The sequence below is a fragment of the Diadema setosum genome, chromosome 13, assembly GCF_964275005.1.
Source record: "Diadema setosum chromosome 13, eeDiaSeto1, whole genome shotgun sequence".
In the NCBI taxonomy this organism is placed as follows: domain Eukaryota; kingdom Metazoa; phylum Echinodermata; class Echinoidea; order Diadematoida; family Diadematidae; genus Diadema; species Diadema setosum.
Genome location: NC_092697.1, coordinates 14,177,050 through 14,204,551, shown reverse-complemented (window position 1 = coordinate 14,204,551; position 27,502 = coordinate 14,177,050). Strand labels below are relative to the sequence as shown.

The 27,502-nt window shown below is 39.4% G+C and overlaps 1 protein-coding gene across 1 annotated transcript; it reads right to left on the bottom strand.

Moving 5' to 3' along the window:
* Positions 1-1,480: 1,480 nt before the first annotated feature.
* On the bottom strand, positions 1,481-26,492 carry LOC140237306 (exosome RNA helicase MTR4-like). The gene is made up of 23 exons (XM_072317244.1): positions 26,242-26,492; positions 23,533-23,619; positions 22,750-22,879; positions 22,288-22,400; positions 21,463-21,637; positions 20,897-20,987; positions 19,479-19,603; positions 18,483-18,581; positions 17,024-17,126; positions 16,439-16,650; positions 15,592-15,804; positions 14,667-14,792; positions 13,877-14,027; positions 12,749-12,921; positions 10,922-11,122; positions 10,014-10,124; positions 9,395-9,487; positions 8,227-8,322; positions 7,502-7,665; positions 5,563-5,725; positions 4,745-4,907; positions 3,952-4,056; positions 1,481-3,239 (listed from the first exon to the last, which is right to left on the bottom strand). The coding sequence occupies exons 1-23, from the start codon at positions 26,340-26,342 to the stop codon at positions 3,187-3,189; spliced, it is 3,048 nt and encodes a 1,015-aa protein (XP_072173345.1). The 5' UTR covers positions 26,343-26,492; the 3' UTR covers positions 1,481-3,186.
* Positions 26,493-27,502: the final 1,010 nt, after the last annotated feature.

The window sequence follows — 27,502 nt, the reverse complement described above, 5'->3', positions numbered from 1 at the left end:
TGAAGGGCAAATATCGGGCACACCGCTCCAGCTCTCGGCTCCAGAGTAGACAACATACATGTACATTATACATATGTACGTGTGGTGTAACTTTAAGTCGATTTTTTTTCGACTTACGTACAAGTCGAAACTCGCCTAAGTCGATGTGTTTTGCTCAGTCCCGAGAAGATCGACTTATGCGAGTTTAACTGTAGATGACACCTCCCAACTCCTAATGCACTAAAAAGCATACTCTACTTCAGTCACATCAGATTTTGGATCTCTCATAGACTAGTTCTGATAGCTTGGTAGTATTTCTTACAATGTGTGAGAAGGTGTTTGTCAAAATTTACAAGGAGTACCTCCACTGCTGTGGTATTACTATTGGGGAGAAAATTACAGGCAGGATAGTTGCAGAGGCCAAACATAGAGGAATTCATCTTGATCTATGCGCAAATAACAAAGAGGAAACATTCATTTCCAATTTTGTACAGTTTAGTTTGTTCTCTGCTTTTAAAGTCCAGAACAAATCTTTGCTCGAATTTAGTAAGAAAGGAAAGAGATAGAACAGGAACAGCCACTTCCGTTTCACCAGCCGCCTCCTGTTCAACGGCTTCAGCAGACATCACATGTCCAGCCTGACCAGCCGGATTTTAGTTACCCGAGGTACCTGAGCGATAATGATATCTGTACCGCCACGGAGTGCGCTGCCAGAGAGGAACTTCATATCCGCAGGCAGCAGCACCAGCAGTTGCAACTAGACTATAATGAGCTACACAAGAAATACATGTGTATTTCTCAAAGCGGGACATCAGACAGAGGTAAGACAAGGGATAGTTGTTATGTCTTGTGTAATTTGTCTCAATCCTCTAGTGAACTAATAAATACCTAAAGTTAGTTGATATTTATTGTATGATCTTTGATTGTGCATACAACTGTGAAATACTAGCCCAAAAGCTACAGTTTGTATACCAGAAGTAATATAATGGTAGAGCTTACCTGGTCTAGGTTGCTACACGATGTTTCACAATGTTACATCGACTACAATATATCGGACCAGCCACAGAGGGGTATCCCAGTAGTGCACTCTGCCACTTTCAGAATGTTACCCAATTCAACATAGACGAATCACATCACAATCCATGACTTGTTTAGTGTACGGTGATCAAGGAGACTGTCTAACAGCTGACCTGAAATATTATACATGCACAATTATCATGCTTGAGATCGTGCACGGAACGAGTGACTTGAAACGTTGGGATTGAAGCTAGTTGTGGATCGCGCACGATCTCTGGCGATCAACTAGACTTCTATGATTGCACAATCCACTCTCTCGCAGCATCATAACGGGACCTGCCGAAGGCAAAGTTGTCCAGCCGTGGAAATTTGTCTAAGGAGACAAATTTCACAATAAGGCCAACAATTGCTCTGGTCTTATTTCTAAGACATAGGATATAGGGCTAAGGTTGGGATAGGATTTAAGGTTTAGTTTGATATGAGGATTAGGGTTATGTTTGTAGGTTTAAATTCATGCTTGGCTTTTACTGTGCAGATATTTCATGGGAACAATTGTTGCAGGAGCAAATGTCATGGAACCAGTTCAGTCACAAAGTTATCTTTTCATACAGTAATGGCTTGCAGTCTGACTGAAAAGGGAACCTCCAACAATGTAACATTTTGGGATGAGTATGAGGTACTTTTATGTCATGATTTCTGGTCAGGGTTGCATTGTTGCAATAAAACAAAAGCCCTCTCCCCCATAAGGCATACAGTAGCGCAATTAAGCCTTTGGCACTACTTTGTGAGGGCAAAGGGAAACCTGATGTGGAATTTTTGCTTCATTATCAATAATAAAAATGCAAATATGAAAGCAGTATAAAACACTATCTGAATATGATCCCAGACAGGAAACACTTGAGACACAAAAACACTCAAAAGCTTGATCATTTGGTAGGTGACACTACACATTTACCATGGCAAAAACAAACACTAGGAACTTCTAATATGGAAACCGATTCTTTTCCCCCTCAACATCAATTTACAAGAATGAATCTTCTGCAATTCCATGAACACCACTAGCATGAGAATGCATTTGGAAAAATAGTTCTCCATGTTGTCACATGCTAAGACATGCTAAATCACAGGACCTCCTGATTAACACTACAACATGTATCAGTAAAGCGTGGACATGTTGTTTTGCCTGTATGATATGAATTACTAAGAGTGGTATTGACCACACTGGTATTTTACCAATCTGACTTGATATTGCTGTCTTACAAATAGCCTGATATAGAAAGTGCTGAAATTACTATGAAGGTGCAATATAAATGGGATACCATACCAATAGCATCTCTCCCAGTACCTTTACCACAGATACGGTTGACTCCTTGTACAACAGCACTCCAAGCTGTGACATTTTACCATCAATTGTTTCCAGTCAGGGTAGTGCTGGCCGCCATGCTACACACCTCACACAACCTTGTCACTTCTAAATTACCTTGGTACAACTGGTTGACGGAAACCCACTGGGGTTCCGTTGCTAGTAAGTTCAATCATGAATGAGATGTCTTGGAGTGTTGTGTACTTGAAAAAAAATCCCGGTTCATATTTCATATTGTTACAAAATATGTACATCTATGGTGTGTAACACGGACAGCTTGCATGGGAGGAGGGTATAAATAATGTTACACTTGCTCTGCTTGTTATTTCAGCATTACACTTCATCTTTCCTCCACTGACATCGAGAATAACTGCCCCTTTATCATATTAAAAAAAAGTTGATGAGTAGGTAGTTTCAGCTCCGTTGTTGACGCTTCCACATCTCATTAAATCACTCCTTTTAGATGTTGTCGCACACAATCCTTCCAGATGAAAAGCGTGATGGGATGAGAACTTGTGTCTGAAGATGTCAAAGATTGCTGCTTTGACCACCTGACAACTTCCCACAGTCAAAATCACAGCCATGAGCGTACCGTGCTGTCACCCTTCTCCACAACTCTGAAAGCACATGTCTCCCTCTGTGGTCCACATGAGTACGTCAAGCTTTACCATCCACAGGTACACTCCTTTTGACTCGCACAGATCAACTCTGGTCCACGTACCACAATTATATAACAGTTCAGTCAAATGCAGGTGAGCTTGTCCAGTCTCTACATTGAGTACTTGTTTAAATCAGATAGGAACTCCACACAGATTCTCCTAATGATCTCACAGGTAGAGACTGGCAGCGAAGACTATGTCCCGTTTGATCTTCACAATACCTGGGCAGCAAACAGAAGGGGGGGGGGGGAATAAATGGCACACAATTTGAACACTGGCACTGATCTAAAACACAAGCTGTCATCATACCCATACTTGTTTCACAGACTGATAAACACTGAACAGAGAATTTGAGAAATATGCTAACACCATAAGCTCAGTGCTGTCCGCACATAAGACCTGCATGCAGTATAACAGCAAATAAACTTCCATGAATAGCAAGAACCTTATTACTATTCAAGTAAGAACTGCATACATGTATTCACTTCTGAAAGTCAGCAGTTATCTCAACAAATATTAGAATCAAAACTTAATACATGTTTGCTCCCTGCTACATGAAGTCCTTTCTGTGGAAGAAAATCAGCAAAATTACACAAGAGCTGATAAGGATGAAAGAAATATTGGGTCTGAAGAAGACATAGCCTAATATCATTCATTTACAAATTCAAATAAATATGTATATACAGTATACTGAATAAGCATACGCTTCAGAAAATCACTGAAATATAAGTGAGCAATTGTCTGGCTAGAAAAAACACCACAAAAACAACAACAACAGACAAACAGAAAAACTAATGACATAAATGACTATCAGTGTAAAGTTGATTAGAAATGAAATAATTCTGACTGTTGTCTGCATTATCCACACAAGATTGCAGTGACAATCACCTGGGTAAGATTACTAAGAATATTGGAGAAGAGCTAATCACAAACCTTCTGCAAATTTGTTCTCCAGCTCTGTGTTGCCGATGGCCTTGGCAGCATGACACATCTCCTTAATCAGCTCCTCGAGACGCCGCATGCAGCGGATTATACTCCCTGTGACGGACAGAAAGCAATTATTCACACGAATTCCCGATATATGCAACTGGGTAAAGCAGTTTAGGTGGACATGAATGTTACTTCGATTCCTTAGGTTCTTACATTTGCAAACATTATAAACACAGCCATCGTCTTACTTTGGAATCCATGCACTTGCCGAGAAATCAGGCAATGCTCTTGGGCAGCAATTCAAGCAATATTTTTTAAAACTTCAAATGCACAAAGTCATACAATAACAGACTCATGATCACATTCTCCGTTAATAATGTCAATAATAACTCCATTTCTAAGGGGCTCTATACTGGCATTGCTAAGCGCACAAAAAGATTGAAAAATAAAATAACATCAGGACAATGCAAAACCAAAATTACAATCACAAAAGAAGAAGAAGAAGAAGAAGAAAAAAAAAAGAAAGAAAGAAAGAAAGAAAAAAAGACCAGTCTGTATCCTGAAGGCATTCACTGCACTTATGGACATCATACAATATTGAATAAACACTCATTTATAATACAAGCCTTAATGAAAAATGTCTGTGCTTGGCAATGGAAAAAAACAACCAGCAACAAGGCATCAGAACTTGGTAATGTTTTCAGTATCCAGCAAAGTACATATCTATTCCAATCAAATCAAATCAAATCAAACAATTGGTCGTGAATCGCATGGTTCAGCTGTCATTGCCCTGTACCTTCAAATGTGTCAGTCATCTTGCAGATCTGTGAGAAGGAGGAGCCCGAGGCCCAGGCGTAGACGACCTCCATGAGGGTAGACTTGAAGGACATCACGTAGTCCTCCTCGTCGATGTCCAGCTTGGCCTCTGCGCTCACCTTGGCTATCCTTCTGGCTGTGTCCTGAGGGAGGGACCAACATTGTCGACAGTGGTCAGTTTTTTTTTTGGACAAGAATTTAGCATTGGAATAGGAGTACATCATTAAAATCTTCTTCTTATCAAAGGACATATGCATAGTTAGAGTGGTAAGTCAATGGAATAGGAATTCAACACTCTTCCTTTATTATAAGTTTAACCCAATCTTATTCTGTGCATTTACATGAAAGATGGTCTTTGCAACCTCTCCAATAGGACTTATCAACTGTAATTCAATGATACAAACTAAGAATCTTTGTTTGTACTAAATCATGTTTTCATGCACAGTCACACCCATATACCAAATCTGATGAGATACATTGTACTATTCAATATCACTTTATCAAAGATAGATACAAATTGCATAAATTGATAGCTTGAAAATATATCAGGTTTGTACTGAACACAGACACACAAAAATGTACGCATATTGTTGGAAAGAAAGATTAATTAGATAATTATACATGTCATAAAATTGATAGTGATCATGAGTTGTGTGAGATAAACAAAGACTGACACTATTTTTACATGTCTCGACCCATTCTATACGGGAATCTGGTGGCCTGTATATCAATTGCATGGGGATTTCAGAATTCAGTATGGAACGGGGTAAGATTTGGAATGGCTGCTGCCCCTCTTACCTGGAGTTGCCTGAGAGCCGTTGAGACCTGGCTGGTGAGTTTTGGCGTCTCCTTGCTCTTCTCCTCAAACACAAAGCAGCTGAGTAGGGTCACACATTCCTCGGCGGTCAAAGGGTTAAACAGACCGTTGAAGATCATCTCCGTCAGGACCAGCTCATCAGCACTGAAAGAACGGCACCAAAGAACATACCAACTGTTTTTATGACATCATACTGAATAGTTACATCTCTTCATATAAACAGGCGCGGTGGAGCACCCCAATTTGCATCTCATTATCGCCCCGTTCTATTTGAATTTCCAACGGGCATCCACGGCTGCCCGAAACTGTGTGCATGAAAAAGTCAAATCTTTACCTTCTCCTTGTGCCGCTATGCGTGCCGCTAGTAAACTCAAACTTCCCACACTATCTAAGTTTTTAAAAACCTTCCTTTTGATGAAAAAATTATGAAATTTGCTGCACTAGAACTTGAGATATTAAAGCGTTTTGAAAATCACCTCTCGCAAAACATGCTCTCTGTTTTTTTCCGACTGGACTATGGCCGGGCTCCAATGTGTCCGAAACTGGCAACATAAGTTCATCAGGCCTCAATCCATATATGGTGAAAGTTTTCGCTTTGTACCACCTGTACTTTTTGAGAAATCAACTTGTTTCTACAGGGTTTGGAATAGAAAATTGTAGTCGGCGAAACAATTGAAAATGACGTCATTTCTTTCCCCGTAATATTGGGCATGCGTGGTACGTGAGATTCAGGATTTCGTGCTCATTGTTGGTTTGCATGTGACGCAGTCAATTATTTTGCTGAGTGTCGCACGGCGGTGATTGCTGAGCTGCTGCCGCGCACGCTGCATGCAGCAATGCGTTGTGTGTGCTGTGACATGCAACGCCACAGTGACGCGATTAATTATACATGGGACCGACCTGTACGCTTTGCGTTCGTGTCATTTTTGACATCACCTTCTGTTTTTTTCCGACACAACCATGGCCGGGAATATTATGGTATGAAATTTAAAATGCAAGCAGATAAATAAATTTCGGTGTACTTTGTATGAATGGCGCTTTTGTTCCGCAATCACACTTCGTGAATTTTAGGATGATTTTCGAGGCATATTTTTGGTAATTTTGCTCGCCACGTTTTCGCTAAAATTTCACATTTTATCATTGTCAAATCCTTTAATATGTTATATGTGCATATTCGGACATGTTTTCAAATTCAAACTAACTCAATTTTAATCCGAAAATAGGTTTCCTGAAATTGTTATTAGCTTGAGAAGTTGTTTACTTTTTCTCAACTACGCGAGTACATGTTGTTTACTTTATGCAAATGAGGCTCGGCTGCCGATGGATTTCTGCGAGATAATTGGGGTGCTCCACCGCGCCTGTAAATGACCTCAGTTTTGCCTCATTTCAATCATGTTAGACTTGCAATGAATGGATCTACAATCCGTGACATCTTATTGGATGCAAAATTCACAGACCTCCACTTCTTCACAAAATATGACCCCGATAAGATTGTTGAGGAAAATTCCTCAAAAAAATGACTAAAACACCCATCTATTGAATAACAAGAACAGTTGTGTGTCCAAATGAGAAAATATCAGTCTCAGCAGCATTACTCTACATTCGCTCTTTGAACGAAAAACCAATTACTAGAATTCAGGACACATCCTCATTTCCCATCTTCATGGCAAGAAGTGGTTTAAAGTAATCAATGGAAGGTAACTTAATCACCAAACATTTGGTGGGTAAAATAAAAAATCAGATATTTTTCCAATGAATTAATAAAGATGATTAGAAGATATCATAATACTCTCACATTCTGTCTCTGGAATAAGGAGTCAAATAGACCTGACCTTAAAACAATTAAAACGTGCTGTGAACAGGCAAACTGGTAAAATGCTTTGAATTAGAGTTAAGGATGAAGGAAACCTCATATATTACCTGCTGATTTCGCACGCGACTCTACCCTTGGTCTCAATGACGTCGGCTGATGTCGCAAATCCCATCCTCCGGATCACTCTCTTGCGGCACTTGAGTTCGTCCATCTGGATCACGTTCTGTGCCTTCTTCAGCTCCCGTTTTGCCTCGACGATTTGCTGTGCCAGCTGTCAGATTCACATGGAGTAGCAGCAAAGATATGCCAATTTTTAACTAGTACAAAGCTTATCATGTGCATTAAAAGCCAAAATCTTGACCTATCAATCTGGGGTTTGATTCATGACATTACGATTTTACTCTAACACAGATACTACTGCAGACATTACCGTACCTAATCGGAAAGTGATTTTGAAAAAAAAAAAATTACACATTCTATTAACTGAACAGTGATTTCAATACACAGAAAAGATGTATGTTCAATAATATTGATACAAGAACAGCTCAAGAGAATGTTTAAGGTGGGGTGGGTGAACAAACACCGGGGTAAACAAAAGTATGTTAAAGATGATGACTATAATCTCAATCAAAACAGCATTTGCCCAGAGTCTTTGCCTACTGACTATCAACTTTATCAACATTGTACAGAAAAGAAATGCCATTGAGTGTTAGTTCTACAAGGACTTGGTGTTTCTTCAGGTCAGTGTAAATATTCAAATCAGGATCAATTTCAGAATCTCAGAAACCCAGCTCATAGTATTTTGTCTGTAGTGATAAAAGACTTAACCCACCTGTGCCTTTTTCTCATAGAGGCCATAGAGTTTCTGCAGCTCAGGGTCGTTGTGTAAAGGATGCAGGTACATGCGCTCTTCAAAGGCCTCAACTTTCTGTAAGGCAGGAATAGAAGAGGTTAAGCATATTCAAATAAAGCACAAGGTTTGTGTTGTCAACATCTTATCAGAGCCAGTCAAATGTACATGTACTTGATATCATATTTCTCTGAAACCTCTTGTTACATTATTCCAAATTTTGATTCTTGACTCTGTAAAGGAGTGTGGAGCCAAGTTCATCATACTAGTCAATGTACCCGTGGAGTGCCAGAAATCCTCTATGGGGATTCCCCCAGAAATGGTCAAGGTCACTGGGTCAACAGACGTCAAATATCTGTTTTGCGCTACTCCTTGGTCCGATCTTGGCCAAACTTACTGGAAGCATAAGTAGGCTTACACCAAAGAGATTTTGAGGAGAAAAATCTCTTTGGCGTACACCTGGGAATCCCCATATAAGTAGGCCTACATAGCGCCCTCTATCGGGTGTCCGATTATATTTCTGGGGGAATCCCCACATAAGTAGGCCTAAATAGCGCCCTCTATCGGGTGTCTGAAGTTATTTGACCTTTGACCCCAGTGACCTTGACCTTTCCAAAAATGAACCCCTCAAGGGCAATTTCGCGGTCAACCTGCATCCACCCACTAAGTTTGGTGCAGATTGGACCAAGGACCTGGGAGGAGTAGAGGAACAAACAGACAGACAGACAGACAGACAAACGTTGCTCGAATTATAGTATGATTCCGTAACAAATCACTAAAGTATGCACAAATAGGGATCACTTCAAACTTTTCAGACAGAACAGACAAGATTTGAAACCCTCAAGCTTTCTTCCCCAAGAGCAAGATACCAGGGAAAGTTATGGAGGTTACTTTCTATTGACACTGATTTACTCACTCCAGGCCACCATCTCACAGTGCTATTGATATTGTGCATAAACATATCACCAACAGGACTGAAAGACTTAAACTCTTTTGTAATGTGTGATCGCCTTCTAGGTAGATAGATGGACACTGAGCAAGCAGAAGAAATGCATGTAATTTGGATCGCAACATCAGCCAGCTCTCATGAGAGTGGGATGACTTCTACAGAGTGTCATCACTAAGAAGTTTTGTTGCCATGGTAACTCACCTCTACCACCTTCTTGAGACCATCATCCTTGATACCCATGTCTTCCACTGGATCCAGGAGTGGCAAACCATCTGGGAATCTCCTCTGCACTTCCTAGACAGTGAAAGAAACACACAAAACAATGATCACTACCATCATATATGTAAATAAAGAAATAAATTAATAAATGAATGGGTGAAAAGATGAACGAACGAACGAACGAACGAACGAACGAACGAACGAACGAATGAATGAATACACAATCCATAGACATTGATTCTGTACATCTGGCCAGCAGTAGTGAACAAGGTTCATGAATTGACATCCTACACTCACAGTGCTGGTGGTTTCAATCATTTCGCCCCGCAGTTCATATATAAATGTGATCACATAATATTTACACAGAGTATGTTGCCATTTAACAATACACCATCAATGCATATTAACTACCAGCATTGTAATTCTCCAGTAAAGACGAAAAATAGATTAAAAAACACACTTATACAAGCAATCATCTACTGACTTGTAATAAGAGTCATTGCAATTGCATGAAAGATACATAAGCAGTTACCATAATTTCAAAATTTTACATCACTTATTACCAGAGAGTAATGAGGAGAGCTGCATGGTGTTAACATACCTGTATTGACTTGCCCACGCTCTGCCTGTTGTCCAGTGGCCGGAGATCCTTGGGCAGGTACAGCCGGACACTGCTGATGTCCGTCAAAAGATTCAGCAGGACGGGAACCACCTGGTCAACAAACATGGTTTCCAGAAATATGGTGATAACTCAACAATAGTGTGTAGTACTCCTACCTTGGTTACCACAATAGAACTCTGTCATCTATCTATAGTTCACCTTTGTAAGTTTTCTCCCCCTTTTTTTTTTACACACATCCACTTGACATTCAGTTTTGCGATTAATTACAGAAACAACAACTACCATGGTCATAGTAAATCAACATCCAGTTTTATCCTCTGATTAAAAGAAATATCCATTACATGTGAAGTAAATTACTAGGCTCACTAAAGCTAACTGTCACCAATTTCTTTCTTTTTTTTCAACTCACTACCACTCACTGCCACTGTACTACCAGCTTTTTACCAACATATCAACTTCTTACCACCAACTTACTACCAGCTCACAACTGTAGAAGTGGATATTTTTCGCTTGAGTAATTTTTTGTGCTTGGCTCAGTAAGATGAATATGGCATATTTTTAATTCTATGGAATCGGAACTTTTTTTGCTGTTACATATAGCATGCAAACTATTCACATGCTTTTATTTTTGTGCTAGCTTCTGGTTGTGTGAAATGCACAAAAATTTCCACATTGCTAAAATTTCCACTTTTACATAACTACATCACAACAGCTTACTAACAGATCATAACCAGCTTACAAACAATTTACACCTGGCTTACTACCAATTTACTAGCACGTCGCAACCAGCCTACCACGAAGTCACAACGAGTTTACTACCAATTTACTACCAGTTTACAACCTGCTTATCCACAACCAAGCACCCAAGACATGCTCGCCCCACTCACCGTCATCTCCCCTTTCTCTCCCGCCTTGGCCGGCCGGGCCGCCTCAGACGCTGCATTCTTGATGCTCTCCTGGGAGCAGCTCAGGAGGACCTCTGCCACGTAGAGAGGGGCATCTTTGCTGGCGTTGCTGGCCTTCTGGTTGGCCTTCCTCTGGAAGTTTATGACCACGCCCCAACCAAAGTCATCCTCTCCGTTCTTCACCTGCAGCAAAGGGAGATACCGAAAGAGATAAGACACATATTTTTCACTTATTTTCAGCCGAGAGTATTGATAATAACAGTGGTATCAAGGTATTAGCATGTTTGTATGTACATGTGGGTGTCTGCATATGCCTGAGTGTATGCTGAAAGGAAACTTGTAAAAGCATTAAGATATTTTCACACTGCTTTTAGAATTTGCACAAGCGAACAGAAGCCAAAAATATGTGAATATTAAAGGAGTGGTAAAGTTTTCGTTTAGATGAGGCTGCAGGATTCCAACTTTTGTGTGTGTGTGTTTGTGAGATAATGAGAAACCTCTTTTATGAAGTTCTTCCGTCGAGATGTTTTCATTGCAACTGATTGACAAATTGCCCTACTTCGACGTAAATAAGCACTGAATTGATCAGTGTTTTAGTAGTAGTCAATCAGTTGCAATGAAAACATCTCGACGGAAGAACTTCATAAATTTGAATAACAAAGCAGTACCCGCTGCATGCTATAAGGATTAGAACCAACACTTGCTGTCGGGCGAAAGCTCGGTGGTCTAGTGGAGATGACGCCTGTCCGGTGATCAGGAGGTCGTGGGTTTGAATCCTGCTCGAGTATGTACGCCCATGATTTTTTATCATGGCTACTACTAAAACACTGATCAATTCAGTGCTTATTTACGTCGAAGTAGGGCAATTTGTCAATCAGTTGCAATGAAAACATCTCGACGGAAGAACTTCATAAATTTGAATAACAAAGCAGTACCCGCTGCATGCTATAAGGATTAGAACCAACACTTGCTGTCGGGCGAAAGCTCGGTGGTCTAGTGGAGATGACGCCTGTCCGGTGATCAGGAGGTCGTGGGTTCGAATCCTGCTCGAGTATGTACGCCCATGATTTTTTTATCATGGCTACTACTAAAACACTGATCAATTCAGTGCTTATTTACGTCGAAGTAGGGCAATTTGTCAATCAGTTGCAATGAAAACATCTCGACGGAAGAACTTCATAAATTTGAATAACAAAGCAGTACCCGCTGCATGCTATAAGGATTAGAACCAACACTTGCTGTCGGGCGAAAGCTCGGTGGTCTAGTGGAGATGACGCCTGTCCGGTGATCAGGAGGTCGTGGGTTTGAATCCTGCTCGAGTATGTACGCCCATGATTTTTTATCATGGCTACTACTAAAACACTGATCAATTCAGTGCTTATTTACGTCGAAGTAGGGCAATTTGTCAATCAGTTGCAATGAGAAACCTCTTATGAAATATGAAAGAACATGTAATTCTTTGAGGAATTCAAAGTTTATTTGATGAAAATTGGTCTTGAAATGTCTGAGATATCAGAAAAAGCGATGCTTACAAAATGCGACAAGCCACGACTTTTGTTAGGCTCTCTTTGTTTTACCATGTTTTTGGATATCTCAGTCGTATCAAAACCAATATTCATCAAAACTTTTGATTCCCCTTAGAATTGTATGCTCTCTAAATATTTCATAGAGTGGTTTCCAAATATCTCGCAAAATGTTAAAGGCTAAATCCTCACCTCAAGCAATGCTGTACCATCCCTTTAATATACCAAGGTACTGACAATACTTCTACAGTTACAGTATGAAGTTGTTGTTGTTTTTATCTCTCACCTTGACCATCCTGCCCGGCTGCATGAACGGCAGACAGTACTTAGGTCGGGTGATGAATTCTCGGATCTCTCCAGCAAGCTTCCTCAGCTGCTGCCGGATCTTGTAATAAGACTCGATGCTGTCCTCCTGGGGAATCGCCATGGCATTGTACTCTTCCTCCAACTTACGCAACTCTGAAAGATGTTGCAGAATACAGTAAAGTAAAGTTACTCTCATGAACAATATAGCATATCATCATTACAGAGTTTATATATTTACCACATGATTCATATACTGTAAAAGTGGATATTTCGCGCAACTAATTTTTCGCGCTTGGCCTGGTAAGAAGAGTTTCGCGTGTTTCTAATTCCACGGAATCAAGACATCAAGTACAGGAACATATGGCAAGCAAAAATATTCGCGTGCTTTTATTTTCACGCTAGTTTCTGGTTGCGCGTAATGCGCAAGAATTTCAACACCACGAAAATTTCCACTTTTACAGTACTGCAACTACCATTATCAAACTGTTATGTCCTAAAAAGAGTGAACAAAGACTGGGGCAGAGAGCAATTATTTCAAAAAGAGCCACTTCAGGAGTCTTCTGGTAAATCAATAAACTATATTTTATTCCGTCACATTCTTCATCGACAGGAATACAGAGTTACAATGGTAGTGACCTTTTCACAGAGCATAAAGCCAATCCAATCATGAATGTATGCAGCATGCATTCAAATAATGCACCTACCAATGAAAAAAAAAACAAACAAACAAGTAAACAAACAAACAGCTGCACAATTTATATAGGGACTTACCAGCAAAATATAAACAGCTTCAACAACTGCATCTGTAATCATTTTTAGTAACTTGGCATTATTAAAATGTCTACAGCCAAAGACTCATATAATTGTTGAATGCTGTTGGTGTAGAGGTACACAAACCACAAACCTGCAAACAGATAATTTGAGTTGGCATCCATCCTAGACTGAGAATGCACAGATCAAAACAGTGCTGAAATGATTAGATGTTATCTCACACGAGAAATCCACTATTCTGACACTATTCTGCTACTTACACAGCATTCATACTTGAACTCTTTATAATAGATTACAGACTACAAATTACAAGGCAGAAGTCGGATTCTGGACCCACTTTCAAAGAGTTCGGGGATGGCAGTATAGTTCTGGAACTGGAAGAAGGACCTCTCCAGCATGTACTCTGGGTTGATCCCCTCCACCCTCAGCAGGTTCATCACCATGTTGTACGTCAGGTGGAAGGCACTGTTCAGGGGATCCGCCTGACCCTTCAGAGGTTAAAGGTCATAGGTCAAATTTACTCAAAGGAGCTATTTTAATGGTAGTTGTGATATTTTAAACAAAAACACACAAAAAAAAAATAGAAGAAAAGAATCTGAAAAGGGCAGAGTATAATACGGTCATAAAGATGAAACAGTACATCTTGTTGTAATTATCTTTCTGGGATTTCATGAAGCAATGTATTCTGACATCCATTCTATGAATAGAATGAATGGGATGATCATTTTCATGCCCATTGTATACAATTCTTGGTCTCCTCCTATGTGATTTAACATGACATTTATTCGAACGTGTTACTGTTCTTTAATGAAGTAAGATTGCATTGTCGGAATCTTGTAAGTTTATAACGGAACTACACAAAAAAAAGTCATTTGTTCGCCCTTCCTCCATTCATTTGTTTGTTCATACATCCATCCATCCATCCATTCATTCATTCATTCATTTTCCATGGAGCTTTGGTATATAAAAAGTAACCATGATATACTTAGTGTTTTTCAGAAAACAATGACATCCCACTGCCATGCGCTTAAACTGGATCGTGTGGCACAGCTACTATTGCATGTGTTGACCAAAATATATAGGAGGACATTAAGATTGAAAGATGGACAGACGAAATGCTCACTGACCTGCAAGATGGTCTTGCCCACCCCTGGGCTCATCTTCTCATCTATCATGAGGATGACGATGCCTCGGTCATCCAGGCCACGCCTACCAGCTCTACCACTCATCTGAATGTATTCCCCGGATGTCACCTGAGAGGACGCAACATCAGTTATATTGTATACATGTTGCCGAAATATAAGGATTATGGTACAAACTGGATATTACGCTCATTACAAAATACACTGTTCTGAAGTCCTCTTCAACATACCTGTTACATCAAATATGAATGTGGAATTTGCTTCAACATCACTCTAAATTTTCTCTTTTTAAACCTAGCCTCTTCAAAACAATCTTTCACACACTCACTGAGAAGCAATGAGATAAATATTTTAAGAACATCAGGACACTTGATTGTAAATTATTCTATGACCCCCCCCCTCCCCAAATAAATCAATATATCACTACAAAGGCTAAAAGTGAACCAAAGTTTATTTCGTCGGTTGAAAAAGATAAGGGCGTTAAGGTACCACTAACCCTATGACGTTAACTGCCTTATCTTTCTCAACCGGCAGTTGTCCTTTTTGTGCCTTATTTGCCAATAGGCACACTTTTGGGCCTGACTTTGTTTTTGCTGATTGGCACACATTTTCTGAAACTATCCACTGATAAAGAGAAATAACCAAGTTGTGATAATCCTTATTGTATCACTGAGGCCTTTACGTGGAGGTCACGGCATTATTCATACAAAGGCGTTTTGTCTTATATCATTAAGGCAATATTTGTGTTTGAATTAACAAAATACCTATGTCAAGAGCCTTGTAAGATACAGCCAAGCGCAGGCAAAAAAAAAAAAAATAGCATCAAAGTAACACATATAGAATCATTACATTGCAACATACTGGTTCCCATGAACTGGAGAATAAATACTGCCAACCCTCACAAACTCACCCATCTGAAGTCCTTCCCATCAAACTTGCGGGCGTTGGTGAAGACGACGGTCCTGGCCGGCATGTTGAGGCCCATGGCGAAGGTCTCCGTGGCAAAGAGGGCCTTGATGAGGCCCTCGGAGAAGAGAATCTCGATTGTCTCCTTCAGGATCGGCAGCAGACCGGAGTGGTGGATGCCGACACCCCTCTTGAGGAGCGGTAAAACATTCTCCACCTGCACAGGGGGACGGATGTCGAAAACTGATATCCCATTTAAACACACAGTCAGAGTTGGTTCTATCCAGAATTCTGGCAAATTGTGTCCACTCTCGACAGAATTTTTCGGCCCACACATATTGATCACAATCTTAATGATGGTGGCAAAGGTCTGGACTGCAGGGAAAGCAAATTGGGCCACTCATTTGTCTGCTGACATCTTCACAAATGACAGATGATCGGTCATTTTCGCGAGTTGTTAGTTACATGCTTTGTGGTCTTTTCATTATCGTGATAACTGCAAAAAGGGGAAAAAAAAGAAAAATAAAAAGTCCAAAACTCATCAAGAACATTAAGAAGACAGTGCAACTTCTCAAACAAACCTGTTTTGTTAAAATGTTGCTTGAAGTAAAGGTTAAATCTCTCAGAAAAAAAAAGAAAAAAGAAATGGTGAGTACTGGTTGCCACTTAACGCTATTACGCTAGTGTGCTGGCCTTGGACAGAGCAAATTGGGCAAATTTCTATTTCCCTTTCTGCCGATATTTCTGTGCATTACTATATTTTTGTGATCGACAGCCTGCATGCACGATTCGCGAATGTTTAATCACCATGAGAATTTAGGCTTTTACAATACGTCAACTGATTTTCTGACCTGCGGTAGTTTCTTGTCCTCCTCTGAGAGGCAGTCCATGGCGTTGTTGAAGACCTCCTCCACCAAGGTCTTTTCCTCTGGGCTGTTGAAGTCCAGCTTGGACACCTGCAGGCCGTACGCCTCGCACTCCTTCTTGCTGAAGCTGAAGACGATGACAGGCTGGAAGCTCTTCTCCATCACCATCTTCACGATCTTGAAGATGTTGGACTGGCCTGAGAGGATTAAAAAAAAAAATAATAATACATTGATGAATATGTCCACAAAAAAAAAATCCAGATCTCGAACAAATTGAAAGAAACAATGTCTCTGTCAAAGAAATGATACAATATCACTAACTTCTTGCGGACCGAAAGAATCTGTTTTATTGCCAATAAACTTTCTCCACAGAGATAAAAGTAATGATACGGCTACCATGGCTTGACTACTGTATAACGTTATATATTTTGCGGGGGGGGGGGGGGGGGGGGTCATGAAATTCGTCAGTTGAGTGCTATCAGTGATATTACTGCTGATCCAAACATGAATACGACGTGCATGTGTGCATTTCTCCATCCACAGCTGTACTCCACAATCCGATTGCCGTACCTTTCGTTCCACCACGGCGCCCTCTCTGGTCACCTTTCGCTGCATCGCCAGCATCTCTCAAGACCTGCATGGCAGCATTAAAGTTGTCTTGTCGGAAGTCTCCCTGAAAGATTGACAGAGTGAATTGTGAATCAAGACGATACAACAAAAACAGACAAACTTCAAAATAATTGTCAAAGGTCGCATAGTTGCGTCTCTGAATGTATGAATGAGAAAACTCTATACCCAGCCTGATTACGGCCTGCTATATTTAAAACTAAGGGCCATATTGGGACTAGTAGGAAACTGACGAACATCTATCCATTCATGCTGTACTTCGCCTGATAATGAGTGCCAGAATGGGCACAAGCAGAAAACATTTCATATGAATATAGTTTGACTTGCAAGGAAGAATAAATGCCAACAAACAAACACCCAAACAAACAAACCAACCCTGTATTCCAGTTACAAGGCATGTCAAATCTTTGCCTCTTTCATATATAAAACTTACACAAGACTAGTCAGATGTGATTACACACTTTGTACAAAACATGATAATCAGGATGTAATGTATAGTGCATAGCAGTCTCAAAACAGAATGCCTCTGCTAATCAAAACTGCAGCAGGGATATCAAGCAGCCTACAGACAAGGAATATGATTAACCCTAACTAGGCCGGGCTATTTAGGTAGATGATATGGCTGGGGGGGGGGGGGGGGGGGGCCTCCCAGGCCCCCCCTCCAGATCTCGGCTGTCGACCGCGCGATCGCGACGAAAATTGGCACACACATTGCCTATGATGTAATCTAAAGTACCATGAAGTTAATTTTTTTTTTTATTATCATTTATGCTAAGTTATGCTAATTCATGCATAATGATGCATGAAATCAGACAATTTGGTATAAATCACTAAATAAAGCTCAAAACAGGCACATTTTTTGTGTAAATATTCTTTTTAGCATCCTTAGCAAATGTAAGTGAAAAAAAATTGTGCAATCAGAAAAAATTTGTTAAGTATTTTATTGTTTTTTAAATTTCTTATGCATTTCTTTGTTTTTTCAACTTTATGTTTTTCATTGTTTTTTCGATGAAATTTGTCCGCGACATTGTTCCGATCAAGAAAATATGTTATTTATTGATTTTACTCAATAAAACCCTAAAATAATCATGCTTTTATGAAATTTGCCTGTAAACACAGTTTGCATTGAAATTGTACACAAATTCACGTTTTTGAGCAATTTTTGGTCTGACATGCACATACATATTTATGCGCAACTTCGGAACCGCGCACCCGGGCATCGCAAATTTAGTGTCAAAAGATGCGGGAGACTCGAAAGAAAAAAGTCATGAAACGTCGCAGCGATAGCTTTTTGCGACAGCGATACATTGTGCGAAACGTCGAGGGGGGGGGGGGCCTCGGAGGCCCCCCCCCCCGGCCTAGTTAGGATTAAAGTATGAACAGGGTGGAAACCCAGTCTCACCTTCTCATCTACCACAAGGTGGAGTCCATCTCCTCCTGCAGGGAAGATGTAGTGCTGGAGAGGAACTGGTCTATACTCTGTGTAAACCACATGGCATGGCTGGAAATACAGAAGTAAAGAGAAATACACACAAAGTCATGGATATTGCACACACCATATCTATTGCAGTGTTTTTATATTCTCGTTAATTCGGAAATAGAAATGAAATTTACAACCCGTAACAGGGCAATTACCCCCTGGCTAAATACTGGTTAGTGATAAGGTTAGAGTAAAGATTAGGGTTAGGGTTAGGTTAAGGGTTAGAGTTTGGGTTAGGGTTAGGATTATGTTCAGGATTAGGATTAGGGTTGAGGTCAGGGGAAGGGTCTGGGGTAATTACATAGAGGGTAATTGCCCTAGATTCATTTACAATACATCATTATCTAAAAGGTCATCCAGATTTTTCTTGAAATGACTGAATGACATGCACTCCTAATCCCATTGCTGCTGTTTATAATTATGAATTCAACCACTCACAAAATTGCTTGACAAGTTTCAAATTGTGAAATATGCTTGAAAAGTACACACTGCATAGTACAGCACATATCATATACATGTTCACAAGGACATTTAGAATCATAACATTTTGTTATCATATTTATACACATAATTATTATTATATCACAGTATGTATAGAGAAATCAACATACCAAGAAAGTGTACAAAGAAGGAAATGTTTGGCGCAATGACATATTATACATTGCTAATACGCTGCCCTCCACTTGACTGGCGATTACATTTATCAGAGTTGAACACTTCACAACAAAAGCAACTGCAAATAATTGCAGTTTCTTTGGGTGAAAACCAATTCATAGAGATCATTGATTAATTGCAGTGGATACTGCAGTTACTGCATACTAACAGATATGGCAAACAACCTCCGGGTCAAGTTCTATGAATTAAATGCTTCAAATAGGTTAAAAACAAACAAACAAAAGAAAGGCTTGTCTTTCGAACCTGCTTGTGGAGGTGGCAGATCCACTCGGCAAACTGCTTGGCGTTGGGTATGGTGGCTGAGAGGAAGACGTAGTGGACATTGTCCGGCAGGAGGATGATGGTCTCTTCCCACACCACGCCACGATCTATGTCCAAGATTCAAACCACACGAGCAGTCAGTCTCAAACAATTTTCTGATGAGATGGCTATTAAACATGCATTATCTCCTTTACTCTACCGTATGTCCTAAAAAAATCACAACAGGACCCTCCGTAATGATAACTTTAAAAATAGTGAATCAATCCAAATACAACTTCAAGGTACGAAACTATAACTCATTGCCCACATCTTACAGAAAACCCCATTCGATTTTTGCTTCAGTGGTCAAAGAGAAATGAGGAATTTTGTAGAGCATGTCAGGAATCCATTCCCTCCAAGATCTGGCTATTGTGTTCACACACAAGAGCATCCAAGTGCTAAACTTGGAAGAATCAGACTCATGACATGCTTTACAACAATCCACATTTCTCTGTGACCGCTTAACCAAAATGAATGGGGTTTTCTGCAAAATAGAGCTAAGATGTTATATTTTAAGACCGTGAAGTAGCATTTAGACAAGTTAATCATATTGGGTGTTATCAATGCAAAAATCTGATTGTATTTTTTTTTTTTGGACAAACTGTAGAGTAAACATGGCTATAATTCTTTTTAGTTTGGTGTATAGACACTTGGCTTGCTCATGGTAGTGCTACACAGCTTCATTGACATCAGCCATCATACTGTACAAACTTTCATCTTTGTGTAAAACACTGACAAGCAACTAATTTTCAGTAACTAGCCCATGGCCATTGTCAACATAATGATCGATACAACGTTCTATGATGGTGCATAATTAACATGTTCTTTACCCACAAGGTTAACATTGCAAATGATAAAAGAGGATAAATCGATATACCTGGTAGGTTAAAATTTTGCGCAGATATGAATTTTTGACAGATTGTTGGTGTATTCTTACATGAGTGTAGCAGTGTGCACATAACCTATGCGCATTGCCATCCTTTGGGAAAGAAAATAGGGTACCTTATTTTCACTACGCGCAGTCTATTTATAACATTCAAATTCTATGCATACCCTTCCAACAACAGGTGTTTCTGACAGCCAGACATTTTGCCAGAGGCTTGCCCAACATAGCAAGCAATTATTGCGTTCAAAGTGGATGTGAAAGTACTGAAATGCATGGAGTGGTACAAGTGAATTGAATGACTCTTAAGAACATCGTAACAGGAAAGATGCTTAAATTTGAAAGCGTTGAGAAAGTGATCTCTTCAGAGTCACTTCACTGCATCACCTGAGCTCCACTTGAGAGAGAGAGAGAGGATTGTTCCACTCTATAGGAAAATAGCTTTGGATGCTGCTACGGAATCACATCTCATACTCACTCTTGTCTCTCATGTAGTGTATCTCATCAAAGATGACCCAGCCGACCTCTCGCATGATCTCTGACCCCCGATACAACATGCTGCGCAGAATCTAAGGGTCGGGGGAATTATGTACAATGTATAATACACAATGCAATGACTTATATCATATATGTCAAATATTTTTAGCAATTAGTGTGCAAAATGAGACAATTTTATGAAAAACAATTTTATAAAAAACTACCTGGAACTTTGACCTCAAGTAATTCAGCACTAGTCAGTAAATTGCCCTCTCAAAGCACAGTCATGTACAATGACAGAAATAATCATAAAATATTTCTTTCATCATTGTGTAAACAGAGAGAGTTTAAATCTGAACTTGACCTAAACAATTATCTCATACTTGCTTCATTATTTGAAAAAAAAAATTAAAAAATTAAACAAATAAAACAAAACAAAACCGGTCTTCAAAATGTTCATCTCATTCTATACAATCTCTTTTACAGCTCATGATAAACAAATGTCTAATCTATGTCACAGTTTCACTGGTAATTTCTCTAAACCTGAATTCACACTTTAATACTGACCTCTGTCGTCATGATAAGGCAACTGGCAGATGGGTTGATGGTGACATCACCAGTCATTAGACCCACATCCTGGAACTCCTCGAACATCTCACGGTACTTCTGGTTACTAAGGGCCTTGATGGGCGTGGTGTAGATGACCCTCTGCTTGTCCCTCAGCGACATAGCAATGGCATACCTGGAAGAGTAATACAAATAGTGAGAAGGGGGTTGGAGAGACATTATTATCCTATTATAAGACCTACTGTACTTATATCTCTCTGGCCTCAATGGACAACCTTTGTTTCTCCTTATCTGTGCCAGAAGCACAGAAAACATGCCAATAGAGAAATTATCAATATATGATTTGGGGCTTTGTCTGTTCGTGGGTTCATGCTGGCACCATTATACATTGGATAACTCTCACATGTCATCCTATAATTGTTTCCAGGAATTTGCAAAGGTTTCTGGTGGTAATACACATGCTGAAATAAACAACACCAACAACCAACAACTTCTGTAAGCCGACAAAAAGAATTACACTTCCACTTCACAAAAATATATTCATATTCACAGCATATCTTCTGTTTTCTATAGACCAATTCGGTTTGGGTACTGTTTTATATGATAATTTCTAACTGGAGAGCTTCAGGTATACCTATACCCATTGAAAGTGTTTTTGATCTTCTTTGCAAGTGCCCCAGTTGTGGCCACCATATGTTACAGTGCTGTGAAGTTGGATTCATCTATAGTGTTTCTAAATATATTGAGTGAAATCAAATATACGCTACTCGGGTTTCCATCAATCTCATTTGATTTTACCACTACATGAGAACGAGTGACACTCACTCTGCACAGACAGTTTTTCCTGCCGAGGTATGAGCAGACACCAGGACTGACTGCTGATTTTCAAGACATTTGATGGCCTCCTTCTGGAATGGATCCAGAATGAAAGGGTACTCCTGGATGTGGGAAATACAAAAGTCACACTCAGATTCAAAATCACCTCTCACTAGCAAAGAAAAAAGAAGAAGAATTAATGCTAATATGTAATTATGCGACAGAAGAATAGACATTATATTTGATCAGAGTTCAATGAGAAGGTATAGGTTTGAACAAGCCAAGCATGTACGATATATTAACATCCTATTTACATCAAACTGACTATAAGGCATACATAAGAATAATAACAACAACTTGAGAAACAGATTGTACCTACACGAAAGTGGGAATAACGAACACTTAAAGTCAATATCACACTTGACTACCCTCTTAATAAGAAAACTGGCTGACATACAAAACTCTGCTCACCTTTGCTGCCTTCTTGCCAGTCGCTTCTAGGGGTTTGTACTCCTCGTCGATTGGAATGGCGACCTCATGGGTGCATCCTTCGAGGCATTCCACATTGTGAGTCTTGACTTGGGGAAGGATTTCTGACAAACTAATCATTCAGAGGAGAACAGGAAAAGGCATGAATGAAATATCTGGTGCACTGCTGCACCTGCTTGCCAAGATCTAAAGAATGTCTGCAACAAACGATAATATATACTGCAATGTTGGCATCGCATACAGCGGCTTCATGCCGAGTACAATCAGTCAGTTAGCATATATACATATGAGTATATGGTAAGCATGAAGGTGAAACAAACAAACAAAAAGAAAACAAAAATTGATTTACAAATTTGCATGACAAACATTCAGGAAAAAAGCAAACATTACAAATGAAATTCAAATCTTTATTCTATACATCTTTGATCCACAAATTGCTATTGTTCAAATGCATCAACAAAGCGAGCTGAACAATAACTGTTATTTGGCAGGTAAACAACAATGTTACAGATGGAAGCAAGAGCCAACTTTCACCTTCCTTCAAACAATCAGTTTGATTAGGTGTCAAGGAAAATTGTGCAAACTCTCTTTCCCCATACCTACACCCTTCGGCAGTTCTGAAATCTTAATATGAAATATTGTGATGTTAAATGCCAACTGCAAATGATACCTTGCAAGCTTTTCACTGACTGTCGGAAAAATTCCATGATGTTCAACAGTCCCATCATGAAACAAAGAAGTATCTACTCGTAGTTTGTAACTTACTTGAGTTCCTCAGTGAGCAGTGATGTCTTGGACTTCTTGGATTCACCCAAGTCGGAGGTCACCGACTCTGCTGACCGCTTCTGGATCCTGAGGATTGAAGGATGAAAACAATGAAGGCATGAAGGTGTCTGTAGGCAGATTTCCTGCTTTTCACTCACATTTGCCCTGTGGCTGGGCATGTTGTGTAATTTCCGGCTGTCATAAGAATGACAACAGCTGGCACTGAACTCGCCTATATATCAACAGGTTAATACCATGCACATATCTTGCATATGTGTTGACTTTGATCACTTTCTAATCTACTCTCCATTCACTCCTGGTCCCCCCCCCCCCCCAATTACCTTAACTTTCCCATCACTGTCACAGTATTACAATAAGTCTGGACTTCGTACAGTGTTTGAGAAGGTGGGCCATCCCTTTTGCATTCCTTCCAAAATACTGTATCACAGAACATGATATATTCCACCAGAATGACAAGACTATTGTAAAGCTATAACATTTCCGTGATATTTGAAGGTTGGTAGCCATTCAAATTCAAACAATGCACCAAATGCTCACCGTAACGTATTCTGTGTACAAGGCACAGCTGCATATACTATTAAAATCCTCCTGTGGTTGTATGATACTTATACACTTATACTTCCAACAAAAGATATTATGCATGTTAAAGCTGTCAGAAAGGAAGAATTCACTAGCTTCTTTTACTTTATTATCTATGGCAAATAACAGCACACCACTTACAATATGTACATGAACTACATTATAGCGCATCACACAGGTCTGTAAAACTAGACTTGTTTCTAGTAGTTAAAATTTGTAATTTTTTTGTAGTATGAAATAATTATTCAAATCTTAAAGATAATATAAAGTTTTGGTACCTCAAAAGTTTCCCTGAATTTCCTTGTCTTAGTTTGTGTTTCAGGTTAAAGTACCTTTCATATAACTAACACTGTGAGACTTACTCACCCCAAAGTGCTCTCATGTCTTAGTAATCATGCAATTAACTGCGACCAGCAGCCCCATACGCATAGCGTAATGGGGCTTCGCATTGTAGCATTCAGGATCATGACAGATTTAGTATCAAGGGTAAATATCAACTTAAAATCCAAAAATTTCTTAACTTTGAAGACTTACCAATTAAGTTGAAGTATTGAAAACAGGCTTCGGGCAACGTTTGGTTCTGCCAGTAGTCCCTTTCTGTTCGAATTGATGACTGAATGTGACTCGGTCGAGAGGACCTTGGGAGAGCTACATACACTGAATACTATAGCCAGCGCATGCGCACACATCACATGCGCACAAATTTCAAATCCATGAACGGATAAGATGTCTGTGTGCGCATGCGCTGGCCGTCAATTCAGTGTAGCTCTCCCAAGGTCCTCTCGACCGAGTCAGATTCAGTCATCAATTCGAACAGAAAGGGACTACTGGCAAAACCAAACATTGCCCGAAGCCTGTTTTCAATACTTTAACTTAACTGGTAAGTCTTCAAATTGAAGAAATTTTTTGATTTTAAGTTGATAATAACCAGCGATACTAAATCTGTCATGATCCTGAATGCTACAATGCGAAGATCCATTACGCTATGCGTATGGGGCTGCTGGTCGCATTTAATTGCATGATTACTAAGACATGAGAGCACTTTGGGGCGAGTAAGTCTCACAGTGTTAGTTATATGAAAGGTACTTTAACCTGAAACACAAACTAAGACAAGGAAATTCAGGGAAACTTTTGAGGTACCAAAACTTTATATTATCTTTAATGGTCAATTCAACTCAACAAATAAAGACCCTCTTGGTTCAACATTTACAGCAGGTTTCCACATAGTGTTTTCTTCAATACCTAAAAGTGTTCTCACCAAATTTTCAAAAATTTGCATGCAAAAGAGGTGACCTATCTTTAAAGTTTAACAGAATATGCAATGAAATCATCAAATATTAAAAGTCAAAATAGCACCACCTGAAGCTGTTACTGCAGAAGAGAGCACAGGTCTGTAAGGTACCCACCATCAAACACGGAAACAGGCTTGAAAGTGTAAGCATACTACATACTTCAAATTTTCTTTTCCTTTTGTCACTTGTTGATTACCTGAATTAAATTATAATTTGTGATATAAATATCTGTCTGGCTGGCAAAAAACTGACTAAGACAGTCATGGTTAATTCACATCAACTTTATAAACATCTTAAGTCTAAGACAAGTAAGCCATCCAAAATTCAACCATGGCTTGACTACTCATTACTAATAGTACTCAATGTTCAATAATCAACTTTTTAAGTTTTACATCTTGACCGAATTAATGGCCGAAGGGAAGGCAAAACTCAGATCCCGTTGTCATTCTGCATCAGGGATAGATCCTATGTTCCGCAATTCTGCGGAGACTACGTCTGGCTTCACAGAGTCCCCTCCTGAGCTGTGAGAGCCATAGAACTTAAATGTCAAAAAATGATTACAAAAACTCCTCCGAACAGACGAATTTTTCTGTCTGTTTTAGTTCATGATTATCATCGATTGGCCTCCTACTGCCACCGCACCGGCACCGCATGCACCGCCGGGCACCGCACGACTGTCCACGCCATCGCCACCATAGTAAGGCCCATACACACGTTAATTCAATCATTTCAAGCACATTTACAACATGTATGGATATGAATGGGACTGAGCTGTGAAAGCTCGCAGTCTAACTTTTTTACTTTTTCGTCTACATACCTCTTATCTGACCCTTTCTCTGAACTTGTCCCAGGCTTTTCTCCTTTTGACGTCGTTGCATCATCAAAAACACTGAATAGATCTCCTCCAAAGGCTGCCATATCTCTCCCTTGTTGTCAAGTCTTCCTAGTGTGAAAAGGGGGATTTCTATTTCGCCATCCGCACGTTGTCGCATGTCGCATTGGTCCCGTGCGCGCGGTACACAATGCATACAAATTGGCAATATTCGTGTATCGATTATCTTCACAACCTGATCGATTATAACATACAACAAAAAAAAATCCTTTTATGCAAAGTAGACTGGATTATTGGATAATATCTGAAAGTTTGGATGAAGTAAATATAACATGTGAAATAATTCCATCTATTGCTCCGGATCATCATGCAATATTTTTACATTTTTATAATAAAACAGGAAATCGATGGGGAAAAAAAGAGGATCATATTGGAAATTTAATAATAGTCTTTGTGAAAATCATATATATGTATCAGAGATGAAAAAGGAAATTGTTAAATTAAAAAATGAATTAAGTATGGAAATACAAGATAAAAGGTTATTATGGGATTTTATGAAGATGAAGATTTGTAGTTTTACACAAATATTTTCTAAAAGGTTGGAAAAAGAAAAGAGAATGGAAAAAGAAGTACGGGATTTAGAACAGACGCTTGTGAATGATATGAGTGAAGAGATTTTGGAAAGATTGGAAAATATAAAAAAGGAATTAAGGGAATCATATGATTATGTAAATGAAGGCATAAAGATTCGATCACGAGCTTCGTGATATGAAAGTGGAGAAAGGGATTCACAATATTTTAATCAGTTAATGCAAAGGAATAAAAAGGGAAGTATTATTAAGAAATTGAAGATATCGGAGGGTGTTATTTGTAGTGATGAAAAAATTATAGCTCAGTGAAGAAATCGGGAATTTTTTTAGTAGATTGTATAGTACATTAGATAGAAAGGATATAGAAGACTGGGATGTACGTGTTTTTTTTTTCAAAATTTACCAAAATTAAAGGAGGAATCTCGAGAATATTGTGAAGGTTTGATAAGTAATGAAGAGTGTATAGAGATATTAAAAGAATTAAAATTAAATAAATCGCCGGGGAATGATGGTCTGACAACTGAATTTTATAATATATTTTGGCCGGAGATCGGAGGAGTAGTAAGAGAAGCCTTAAATGAGGCATATAAATTAGGGGAAATGTCATCTTCACAGAAGCAAGCAGTAATTAAGTTAATTGCTAAGGATGGGAAAGA

Excerpts from the sequence above, each read along its gene's own strand:
- LOC140237306 (XM_072317244.1), bottom strand. The coding sequence starts at position 26,342 with ATGGCAGCCTTTGGAGGAGATCTATTCAGTGTTTTTGATGATGCAACG. Across the intron at positions 4,057-4,744 it reads GATGACTGACACATTTGAAG|GGAGTATAATCCGCTGCATG; the intron begins GTACAGGGCAAT and ends TGTCCGTCACAG. Across the intron at positions 3,240-3,951 it reads GGAGAACAAATTTGCAGAAG|GTATTGTGAAGATCAAACGG; the intron begins GTTTGTGATTAG and ends TTTGCTGCCCAG.